Here is a 12,439-nt window from a genome sequence, read left to right on the forward strand (position 1 = left end):
CCTAGAGCTTCCTGTCGGTTGCCGTAGATAAGGTACTCCCGGAACCGATCCAGCGCCTCTCGCTCGTCGACCCTCGGCTCCTCTTGTTGCACTGAAAACAACAACCATATCAACATATGTATTTTCATTTTTACGTCAGTTTCAGTTTCAACTATTATTTTTTACTAGATGATGCCGCGATCTCGTTTCACGCGAGTTATATCGCATAGCTGTAGGTGAAGCGCTGACTCTATATCGCATAGCCCTAAGTGGAGCGCTGACTCTACGATATTGCTAGAGACACGAGTGGCAGCGTCAGCTATTGCGACATGGCGACCCAAATTGGAGTTTTCTTTAATTATTGTAAACGTCCAAAATTCATTCTCATTCTTTTGTTACATCGCGTAGCATTAAATCCAAAATTTAGTATTGTAAATTAGTTTTAATTTTATTTTAATAAAGTAGTTATAAAGTAATAGTTTTTTTGGGCCCTCCGGCTGTGTCTTCCTTCTTATATAAGAATATAAGCTTTGTTTTTAAAATCCCGCGGGAATTCAGAAAAGTAGTCTGTATCCCGTCTCCTGATGTCAACTATCTCTTTACCTGATGTCCACGAGTTCTTCCACGTGGATTTAGGTTTAAAAAACCCGTTTGCACTCTTTGATTTTCCGGGATAAAAGTAGCCTATTTAGTATTTACGTTCAACGTTTAAGAGTCCGTAGTCTAAGCCGCCCCCAATGAGTTTCAGCTCTCGTTTTAAATGTGTGCGTGTACTCACAATGGCACCGTAATCTGCACTCACACATAGACATTCTTACCTTAGGTCGGACAGGCCTATATTGATACTTTGCGTAGTCGATTCCAAAAATTCTAAGCTCTTATAGAACACAATTTTGGATCTTTAGTATATTTTTATTATTTTTAGGGTTCCGTACCTCAAAAGGAAAAACGGAACCCTTATAGGATCACTTTGTTGTCTGTCTGTCTGTCAAGAAACCTACAGGGTACTTCCCGTTGACCTAGAATCATGAAATTTGGCAGGCAGGTAGGTCTTATAGCTGACGATACACTAAGGGATTACGGTATTATTTTATGGTTACAGAGCACATAGAATTTTAAATATAAATATTTACAAAAAGCGTGCAACTTTACGCCCCCGTACCCGTCAGTCGCCCGCAACGCGTCTTACAGAGCACCCGTGAACAACTTCAATCCCATTTCGCCTTAAACGAATGGGCTGCGAAAAGCTAGCAGGTTTTCATAGTAGACAGACAGATGGACAAACAGAGAGACACATTCGCATTTATAATTTGGAATTAGTATAAGTTTAAAGAGTATGGATATGGTTAGTTAGTTAGGTAAAATGGTACTAACGTGTTGTCTCAGGGAGTGTGTGGTCGAGTGGAGGGGAGGAGATCTCTCTTTCCTCCTCCTCACCGGCAACACCGCCTGATTGTGGAGACCCGCAACTTTCTGTACAACATACCAAAATATTAATCACAAAAAAGCAAACTTATAATATTTAGTTGTAGTTCAGTAAAATACACGAGCAAAATTGTAAATGGAGGTGACACGCATGGTATCAAATAAAAATTTACTGAAAAAAAAATTGTGTAGTCCATGCAGACGAAGTCGCGAGCGTTAGCTAGTAATGAATAAAAAGTAAAATCTGTAGGGATTTTTCTTTCCAAACGGATGGACTGACAGACAGCGAAGGCTTAGTAATAGGGTCCCGTGGGCACCCTTCGGGTAGAGAACCCGACAAAATAGATAATCTATATAGGATGACTAGCTTATGTCCACGACTTCGTCCGCGTGGATTACACAAATTTCAAACCCCTAATTCACCTCCTTAGGGGTTGAATTTTCAACAATCCTTTCTTAGCGAATGCCTGCGTCACAATAGCTATCTGCATGCCAAATTTCAGCCCGATCCGTTTAGTAGTTTGAACTGTGCGTTGATAGATCAGTCAGTCAGACACCTTTTCCTTTTTAACCGACTTCATATATATTTAGAAGAAAAAGTAAGCAGAAAGCAAGCATTACCAGTGTTCCTGGAGGATGAGATCCTGTACTCGAACTCCTTCGTGTTCTTCATGAGCAGCTCCGCGATGTCCGCGCCCACCACCACCTGCCACAACAAAACACACCCGTCACCTAAGTACCTGCGCAATGAGCACGCAAGGGCCGGACTGCATTACTGCGGCGCTGCACAGCGTGTTGCTGCGCGTCGCTGCATATAGAATACTAGCTTATGCTCGCGACTTTGTCCACGTGGACTACACAAATTGCACCCCCTTAGGGGGTTGAATTTTCAAAAATCCTTTCTCAGCGGATGCTTACGTCGTAACAGCTATCTGCATGCCAAATTTCGGCCCGATCCGTGCAATAGTTTGAGCTGTGCGTTGATAGATCAGTCAGTCAGTCAGCTTTTCCTTTCATGTTTAAGATTGTGACGCAAAGCGACGCGCCTCTGTAATGCGGTCTGGCCTTAATACCAAACGTTGTATTGCGTTGTCAAAACACGCGAGACATACTCAAGAGCGAGATGTACGACATCTCACCCTTGAGTCTGCGTAAATGTTGATTAGAGTTGTGGCCACGCTCGACTTGCCTTTACACAAGTTTAAAAAATGTGTTAAAAGTATGCTCCTAAAAAAAGCATATTATACAGTCGCAGACTATGTAAACGATAAAAAAGCTTGGATTTGACTCGCTCCAGCAATGCACGGGGCTGCAATGGCTTGTATAGTACGGTATAATAACATTGTAAATTGAAAAATTAAAAAGAGCAACCGCCGAGTTTCTTGCTGGTTCTTCTCGGTAGGAACGGCATTCCGAACCAGTGGTAAATTAAAACTACCTGACTATTCATAAGCACTTTTAAAAAGTTTACATGAATAAAAAAAAACATTCTATTCTATTCTATTCTTGCAGCGATCATGGAGAGCACTCTTGTCGTTAACCGTCGGAACTCACCCCGTTCTGCCGCAGCAGCAGCGCCAGCAGCTCCCACAGCAGCGCGTGCCCCGCCGCGTCCGCGCCCGCGCCCGCCGCGTCCCGCGCGCGCCGCACGCAGTACTCCACCACGCTCTTCTTGTGGGTCACACCTGATATCGACAACCGTTGAGCTTTGTGAGCATCACAAGTGTGAAACAAAACATTTTCTGACATTACTTCGGTATACGCAAAAACTCAAGCTTCGAGTTTATGATTATACCTGAATTTGTTGTAACCTGTAAATATTTTTTCTTAAATAAATATATTTTTATTATTATTATTATACTTACATTTTTCTATTGTTTCCGAATCGTAGCATTCACTTGGGGAAACACATCGTACCTACCCTAATTCCAGCCAGGCAGTGCCAATACCTGGCAGCCACAAGTATTGGCACTGTTCACGCTCAAAAACGTGAGTGCAGTCTTTTATGACCATAGTAGCTTATGCTCGCGACTTCGTCCGCTTGGACTACACAAATTTCAAACCCCTATTTCACCCCCTTAGGGGTTGAATTTTTAAAAATCCTTTCTTAGCGGATGCCTACGTCATAATAGCTATCTGCATGCCAAATTTCAGCCCGATCCGTCCAGTAGTTTGAGCTGTGCGTTGATAGATCAGTCAGTCAGTCAGTCAGTCACCTTTTCCTTTTATATATATAGATAAGGAGCGATTGCGCACCGCTGGTCTGAGCCGGTCGGCTCGGCTTCGAGTCCACTCGTGAACTCGACTCGCTTGTTTATTTCATACAGTTTCACGTACGCCGCGACAAAGCGCTAGGAGACTCGACATCTACAAGAGGGTAACGCCTCCACAGAGCGATCAGCCGACTGGTTCTTAGTGCGACCCTGCCTCTAGCTTGTCCGAGTGCGGTCCTGCTCATGGGCCCCAGGACCCGGGCTCCCTTAGGGGGACAAGTAGGGGCCGAAACAGGCACGGAACTGTAAAACTGGTAGCGATCACATTGGATCGGAGTCAGGCGAAGTGATACAGGGAACTCAAAGACCTGCACAAGTGCACAGTTCCAAAGAAGAAAGAAGAAGAATATACATAATGGTTCCTGCGGTAAAATGTTTTTAAAGAACTTCGTCAATTTGATATCTTCCAGAAACTTTTTTTTGGGTTTTTAGAAAAAGAACTAGCTGTTGTTCCGTAGTCACTCACCCTTGAGCAGGGGTCCCGGGTAGGCAGCCAGCTCGGCCGCCAGCGGGTCCCTTTGCAGCAGCTGTGTGAGCGGCAGCACGGACAGCGCGGCCGCGCGCCCGTCCACCGGGTAGCCCGCACGCACCACCACCAGCGCGCGCGCGCTCAGGGCACCCTGGGATAACACAACATTAACTAGAACCACTAGAAACAGAAAGCAGAACTGTTAAGGCATCTACCATAAATATCTAGACATTAAGCTTAATTGACGGTGAGTGTCTAAAATCCATGCTAGTTACAGTACCCGGCAGGAAATACTGTACATCTATTTAGAAAGAGATTTCGGCTTCATAGTGCGTTGTCTCTGTCTGACTACCGCTAGGCTGCAATCTGCTAACCTACTGGCAAGTGATGATGCACTCTCTTGACCTCTCTTGACCTAAAGGTGACATTAAAATAGCCGGCGATGTTTTTTTTTAAAGAATATTAGCCATGTTAAATGGCTATTATTCCCCTTTCCTTTCAAACTAAGCGTCAAGCTTGTGCTAGGAGTAGGTACGACAATAGTGCAACGGGCGAGATTTGAACCGTCGACCTTTCGGTTTTCAGTCCACTCCTTTACCCGTTGAGCTATTGAGGCTCTTGAGGATGAAAGAATAGTAGAAAGGGTGACATACCTTAACATGCGCGGTGGAGTACTTGAAGGGAGTCATACGCTCGGAGCGCGCCGTGGACTCCTCCAAGTGTAAGTTGAGCGACATGTCCGTCGTCAGCTCCCTACCACACACACACAGACACACACATTATAGGACCCATACAGGCACTAAGGGCATTCATATAGGCATTAAAGGCATTCCGAACCAGTGGTAGATGCATTTGACGATTCAAAAGTAAAAGTTTAATTGAATCAGTACCCTTATTATAATGCGAAAGTGTGTTTGTTTGTTGGTTTGTCATTCAATCACGTCGCAACGGTGCACGCAATTATAAACAGGCCGAAAGTAATGCATATCGACCTTTAGAAGGATAGTTAGCAGATTTGTTGAACGTTGTCCCTATCGTTGAGACCGACAAAACGTCATATAGGAATGAGTGACAGAGACAACGCTCTACAAAGCCGAAATGTCATTTTAAAGGTCGATGTACATTACTTTCGGCCGCGTACTGTAGATTGTATTGTTGAAACTAATTGTAAACTAAATATGCCGACTGGCAAATAAAGATTTTGTTAGTTTAAATTTTGTCCTAATTTACAAACACCGTTTTTAGTTTATACATATATCCATACTTTACCGTCTTTCCAAATTGCCAAAAGCTAAAACTGACGCTTTATTTAAAAGCTATAAAGCAGTTGTGAAATTCAAAACCCATATAAAATGCACTGAAATGATACGAACACATGCAAACTAAATTGTTAATATTTACTTTAGTTGATGAATGATGAGTGACGAAATGAAACGACTTTGTAAATAATCAGATATTTGCAGTAAACAATTCATTCGAATGAATTCGTTACTTAGGATACCTATCAAAATCAAACCAAACGAAATTTAGTGCAGAGGCAAACCGAGGTCAAATAGTATAATATTGAAATATGAAACGCCTTAGCAGCACACGAAATGCAATTTAATATTTTTAGCCGGAATATCATATGTGTCATTCCTCATTATAATAAAAAACCGGCCAAGTGCGTGGCGGGCCACGCGCAGTCCAGGGTTCCGTAGTCACATTCCTCGAAAAACAGATATAACTCCTTAACCTGTGAACCCTACTTAGCTATGATAGTTTTCCTTTAAAATTGATTATATATACTACTGCTGTGAATTTTTTCACGTTCCTATATACTACCATTTGGCTGATAGAGGGGGCGACACTTGACTCTTATAAAAATTAGCACTTTAAAACATCATATTTTACAAACGGATCTAGAAATCGAAAATGATGTTTCCACACCTACAGTATTTTTAAAGACCTATTCAACGATACCCCACATTATGGGGTAGACGAGAAAAAAAAAATTCATCCCCACTTTACGTAGGGGAGCTACCCTAAAAAAAAATATTTATCAAAATTTTATTTCACCACTTTGTCGGCGTGATTAATATTTATACCCATGCCAAATTACAGATTTCTAGCACTAACAGTCTCTGAGATTAACCGAGGACGGACGGACATGGCGAAACTATAAGGGTTCCTTGTTTACTACGGAACCCTAATAAAACCTTCGTTTTCAGCTAAAAATTGACCTTCACAGTTTGATCTGTAATAGTGTGTGGTGGTGTGCGCATACCTGTCGGAGAAGTCGGTGCGCAGCGAGGCGGCGTCGCGGCGCCCGTAGTACCTACACCGAGCACACGGTCACCACGCTGACACGCACGCAGTGCAATAAGCGCCATGCCTTCATTACCGTAACTTAAGGTGACGCAGGACGCAGGACCGAAATTGACAGCGCAAGTAGGTAACATGTTTGCTTTTCACTTGACATTGTATGAGAAAGTTGAGAGGCACGATGATTTTCACTTAAATCAAGCGCGCGAAAAGGGTTTAGGAAAAGTATTTTTGAGAAAAAACTGCTGAATTTATGTTTGCAAAGTAAAGTTATTTCAACTAATGAATAAATAAACAACGTCTAATGATAAATTGTTTTAGAAATTTCATATCCCTAATCTTATTTATTTACGCCCAAAGTTGTCATTAATTTAGTGTTAAAATAGGAATCTTTTGAGCCTCGTAACTTTTAAATCAATATTTTTTTCAATATTTTATATATCAATAAACCTAGATAATGACGAGATGAATCGATATAATTCTTAGTTTTGTGCGTACAATATCGAATATTGTTGTATTTTCCCTCCTACGTTTGTATGGAGAAAGCACCGAACTGAGCTACCTTAAACTACATTGAGCGTTGTTTCCGTAGGTAGGTTCTTCACTTGACTTCAGCGTTAAAGTAAAACAGACCCAAACTGCCTTGTTTAACGCTCATGTTCGTCTATACATCTACAGCCAGAGCCAACGCTCCAAGCGGAAACTTGGGCAGTAATGTAATATTAACTTAAATCAAGGAACTTTAGGTCCATTTTACTCTGTACGGGAGTGGTGAGGGAGATCTCCCACCGAGCGGTTGGTTGTGCTCGGTAGCGCCAGCTGGGCCGACGGTTGTATCTTGAAACTTCTATATATAGTCCAGATCGCAGAAACTCTGTTAGTGCGAGTACTGTCGGTGGTACATTTGTTCGGGACTACGTCATGAAATCTTATCGATTGAATAGCGCCATCTAGTTGCAATTCTGACGTTATTGTGTTCAGACACTCGAATTCTATCAAACGTTGGTGAGATGTAAAATCCCATATTAAACCCAACAATCCATTTATATGTAAACTAAACTGTATCCAAAGACATGTTCATGTTGGTAGACTGTTGCATAAAAATACAGGTGTGATAAGTCAAACCTTTAATACTTTTCAGTTACGGTAATGAACGCAATACAATTTACAATCCAAAATATTTTTGTATCCATACTGTACCACTTTTCATTATTTAAAAAAAGTTACAAATAAAATTAAAAAACAAAAATCATTGTCTGGATACAAAATCAAATATGTACAGCAAAGCGTCGTAAATCCATTGACTCCAAAAATCCCATGGTGCAAACCATGATAATGAATAATATATACTTAATGAATGTATTACAGCAAAGTTTGATTTTAGTAGAATACAAAATATACGCTGAAATTTTAGTGGTTGTCTTCCCGCGGCAGAACGATTTTCCCTCAGTAGTACTATCGAAACATCAATATAAACTTAAAAAATTATAATGTTTTTGTTTGAAATAAATTAAAAAAAAAAACAACTCGAAAGTGTGAGAAACAATAGTAATTAACAATCTACTCGAACCGCGCTGCCAATAAAGCGAAAAAGTTTAGAGCAAAATAAGTTCTCGCGTATAGTGATACGGAGTCTGCACACACGCGGTATTTACTATTGGTTCGAGGTCTCATTCGAGTTTTGTGTTCTCGATTGTAAATTTGACATTTATGACACTAATATCTTTTTATATTTATAAATCGATTGTAATACCATGAGAAAATCATTTTGCTTCGGGAAAACCACCATTACAATTTCAGCGTGTATAAAAAAAGAAAATTATAAAGTTTTTATCAAACTTTACTACAAAAATAAATACAAAATGAATATGCAAGATGTCAATTTCAAATAATATAAAATATGTGATAGTATTGATCCTCACGAAGTTTTCCTTCACGTTAAAGCAAGCGATATTTAATTGCTTAAAACGCACACAACTCCGAAAAGTTGGAGGTGCGTGCCCGGGAACGAATCCCAGTCTCTTCGACTAGAAGACTTACTTCTTAACCACTCTAAGGGCGTTTGTGTACTCATCCGTATTCGATTCGTATTCGTGTTTTTTATGTAAGCCGTTTTTTGCTTACTTGCAAACTGAATACGGATGAGCTAAGGCTATTTTACTGTAGTACCGCAATATTCTAATTATCTAGTATAAGTTATCTGTCTGTTTCGATCACACTTACAGGTCGTAGGTGCCAGCGACCTGTAAGTGCGAGCGAAACAGACAGATAACTCGACGACTCAGTTTAAAATGCGTCGACTATAGAGTAACATGCCGCAATGTTGCTCCGAGGTAACACAGCTTTGCGTGTGGGCAGGGTGCGTGCGTGTTGCGTGTACGTGCTGTGATGTGGTGCGTGCGTGTTGCGTGTGTGTGTGTGTGACACTTACGTGTCGACGGGCTTGAGGCCGTTGGCGCTGGAGCGGCCCGAGTGCACGCTGCCGCGTTCCTCCGCGCGGGCCTCGTAGCCCAGCTGGCCGTAGCCTGGAACTGAAGTATTCAAGTGAAACTTCTTTACCGCCGCGCCGTTAGGGGGCGCGAAAACACACTGGCACGGGGGACCGAAGCGAAATTTCTACGTATTTTTCGATGCAAGTAATTTTTACCCAAATGAACTGGACTGATCCAAAACAGTGCAGTTCAATCCGATTCAGTCCGGTTAATCAGTTAATCCTAAGTCAAATAAAAAAAATTGGCATTCAGTGAGAATTGCCGACAGAAGTGAAACAATTAGAAGCTATTAGGGTACTACGTATGCTACTACCGAAAGCATACGTATACTTGATATCTTTGTGGAGTAAATCTTCTGTACTTGTAAAGCGTTGTTCAAATACCTACAACGCGATTACGCGACCATCGCAAGTTCGCTCGAATTTTACTCGTACGAACGCGTCATCTAGGTGTCTTAATTGGCATTCGCGCGATGATCACGTATTGTCGTTCTATTTGACGCAGGCACGCGATTGTCGCATCGCTGACTCGCGCGATGTTCGCGTAACCGCGTTGTATTAGGACGACGCCCATGTACTCCGTGCTACGTCACTCACCGTCGGCATACGCGGCGTGTCCGTACAGCCCCGGGTTGAGCAGCTGCTTGTAGAGGCGCATGTACGCCGCGGGATCGGTGCGGCGCAGTCGCTCGTAGTACTCGTATTGTCGCCGCTGCGCCTCCAGCGCCTCGTCCCAGCCCGCGCGCGTCGTGCCGGCGCCCACTGCCGCGCCGGGCACGCCCGCCGCTGCCGTCGCCTCGTAGCCTGTGAGGATACGGGAAATACTCTATTCTCAAACGAAAAACCCAAAAAATAGAAGCGACATTAACCGGCAAGTACAAGTCCTCATAAGAAAGCTCAAACAATCAACGGGCAATGGAGAGAGCTATGCTTGGAGTTGCTCTACGAGATCAAATCAGGAATGAGGAGATCCGCATAACCAGAGTTACCGAAAAAGCTTAGCGGGTTGCGAAGCTGAAATGGCAAAGGCAGGGAACATAGAAAAACCGATAGACGTTGGAGATCCAAGTTTTTTCTTTTTTTGTGTGATAGGCTTATGCTTGGTAGGCTTGGAGCGCGCTTGCCTAGAAGATGCCTATTCAATGCTAGAAGGGCTACCTCGAACCAGAAAGCGCAGCGTTGGAAGAATACCCACTACAGTGCCACAAGGCTATCTTGGCGCGTGGCGAAAATCGGAACTAACGTTGTCGTCAAGCATCCCCTTTGTTCTTGTTTTAATAGTCTAAGCCTTTGTTCTCCAACAGCGCCCCCCTGTCAATGTCATTCAAGTGCCAAGAGAGCCTTGTCGCACTGTAGGTGGATAGATGACATCAAACGAGTCGCAGTCAGCCGCTGGATGACGGCACACGGCAGCGCAATACTGTCGTCCCTAAAACAGACCTGTGCCCAGCAATGAACGCCTATCAGTTGATAATGATGATGATGAAACACAAGTTCAGGCCAAAGAACGTACCTTCATAGTAGTGGTGATATCGATGCCTGCGGCGCTGGTCCCGGTGCGCGCGGCGCCGCGGCTCCTCCGCCTCCTCGTCCGTGGCCGTGGCCTCGCGAGACCCCGCCCGGGAGCCCGAAGAGTACGCCTCGCCTGCCAACCAACTTGTTGTATACAAAAGTTACCCCTATCCCCTTTAGAATAATTAATAATTCCCTTTATATTTTTGCTCAAACTTAAACTTTAAGAGAAGTTAGTTAGTCTGCTTTCTGCTGCAAACCTGACATTACTCGAATCTTATCTGTACATTTTTTTTTTACTTTAATATAATTTCGTGATTCATACATAATTTTCCATTAAAGAAATAACATGAAGCATATAATTACAAGCGACATGCGACCATACAATTTAAAAAATAAAAAAAACCATCAAACATGAATTTCTCGAAATTGATTATATCAAATCGATGATTATAGCCATCTTGTACCTAATGCTTTTGTTTTCTTGTTAGTTAAACTTATTACTATGGTGTGGTTTAAGCGTATACATATCAGTTGTATGTTTTGAGTCATCATCATCATCAACCCATCACCGGCTCGCTATTGAGCACGAGTCTCCTCTCAGAATGAGAAGGATTTGGCCATGCTTAGTCCACCGCGCAGTGCGAATTGGCAGACTTCACACACCTTTGATAGCACTATGAAGAACTCTCAGGCATGCAGGTTTCCTCACGATGTTTTCCTTCACCGTTAAAGCAAGTGATATTAAATTGCTTAAAACGCACATAGCTCCGAAAAGTTACGAGTTGCGTGCCCGGGACTGAACCCCGAACCTCCCGAATACAAAGCGAACGTCTTAACCACTAGAGTATCACAGCAATGTTTTGAGTGTTTTTAAACTAAGTAGGTATCTTTCAATGATTCTGGTCGCGCAAAACTTTTGGTTGTGTAAGTTCAAACTGCCTCAAACCATGTGGGCTGTGGCATGCATAACAAATGATAACTTTAGCATAATATTGTCTCTCATGTAACACTGATGCGGATTAAGAAGCTATCGATGGAATGCAGAATGTGAATTAGCCAGTGTAAGGGTGGAAACACACTTGAAACACGCGCCGCAACCATATGAAACTCGTCGAGTTTTGGATGAAATAAAATCGTAGTAATATGATCCAATACAGCGCCTTAGCTACTGAACCGATTTAGATGGACAATTATTTATATTATACTAGCTGCCCTGGCGAACTTCGTTCCGCCCAACAAACAGTCGATTAAATTTTTCTCTCCGTAAGAACCATCCTCGTACTTCAAGGAATATTACAAAAAAAGAATTAGCGAAATCAGTTCAGCTGTTCTCGAGATTTGCCATCAGCAACACATTTAGTGATTCATTTTTATATTATAGATGAGCAAAATCAATATGGCAGATATTAAATCCAAAAAAGTGGAGGCCTCAGAATTTTTATTTTGCAGTATGGAGTGGTATCTCAAATGAAAGAAGAGAAAACTCTTAGTTCATAGAAATATAAATAGGTATATAGTATGCGACAAGTCGAAATGGCAATCGGGGTGGAGACGCCCCGCACATCCGCACAGCCCCCGTGCTAACCCGATAGCGTCCACACAACTACGGACTACACAAATTTCAAACCCCTATTTCACTGAATTGATTTTTGATTGAATTGAATTTGCAAAAATTCTTTCTAAGCGGATGCCTACGTCATAACAGCTATCTGTATGCCAAATTTCAGCCCGATATGTCCAGTAGTTTGAGCTGTGCGTTGATAGATCAGTCAGTCCGTCACCCTTTCCTTTTATATATTTAGATTAAAATATATCAAACACACAACAGTTTTACCATATTGCCCAAATTTATTGTAAAGTAAGGCCAATGAGATGAGAGAAACAATGTAAGAAAACTATCAACGTTATTCCTTACGAGAGATAAGAACAGAGATAATCAGAGATAACAATTATTATCTCTTTATCTCTCGTACGCAATCATGT

At 42.2% G+C, this 12,439-nt stretch overlaps 1 protein-coding gene across 8 annotated transcripts in view; it reads right to left on the bottom strand.

Moving 5' to 3' along the window:
• Sec16 (Secretory 16) overlaps window positions 1–12,439 on the bottom strand; it is a 35,280-nt gene that overhangs the window by 16,810 nt on the left and 6,031 nt on the right. For 4 of the 8 annotated variants that reach the window (XM_034984990.2, XM_069509891.1, XM_069509886.1 and 1 more), the window contains 10 exons: window positions 10,455–10,586; window positions 9,539–9,745; window positions 8,882–8,981; window positions 6,413–6,463; window positions 4,800–4,899; window positions 4,144–4,297; window positions 2,959–3,089; window positions 2,026–2,110; window positions 1,354–1,452; window positions 2–91 (listed from right to left, as the gene is read on the bottom strand). In XM_034984990.2, the coding sequence (XP_034840881.2) occupies window positions 2–91; window positions 1,354–1,452; window positions 2,026–2,110; window positions 2,959–3,089; window positions 4,144–4,297; window positions 4,800–4,899; window positions 6,413–6,463; window positions 8,882–8,981; window positions 9,539–9,745; window positions 10,455–10,586 (1,149 nt within the window). The remainder of the gene's footprint in view (window position 1; window positions 92–1,353; window positions 1,453–2,025; window positions 2,111–2,958; window positions 3,090–4,143; window positions 4,298–4,799; window positions 4,900–6,412; window positions 6,464–8,881; window positions 8,982–9,538; window positions 9,746–10,454; window positions 10,587–12,439) is intronic. The other 4 variants (XM_069509887.1, XM_069509892.1, XM_069509890.1 and 1 more) reach the window with 3 other exon arrangements.

The sequence above is a fragment of the Maniola hyperantus genome, chromosome 4 (genome assembly GCF_902806685.2).
Source record: "Maniola hyperantus chromosome 4, iAphHyp1.2, whole genome shotgun sequence".
Taxonomy (NCBI): Eukaryota; Metazoa; Arthropoda; class Insecta; order Lepidoptera; family Nymphalidae; genus Maniola; species Maniola hyperantus.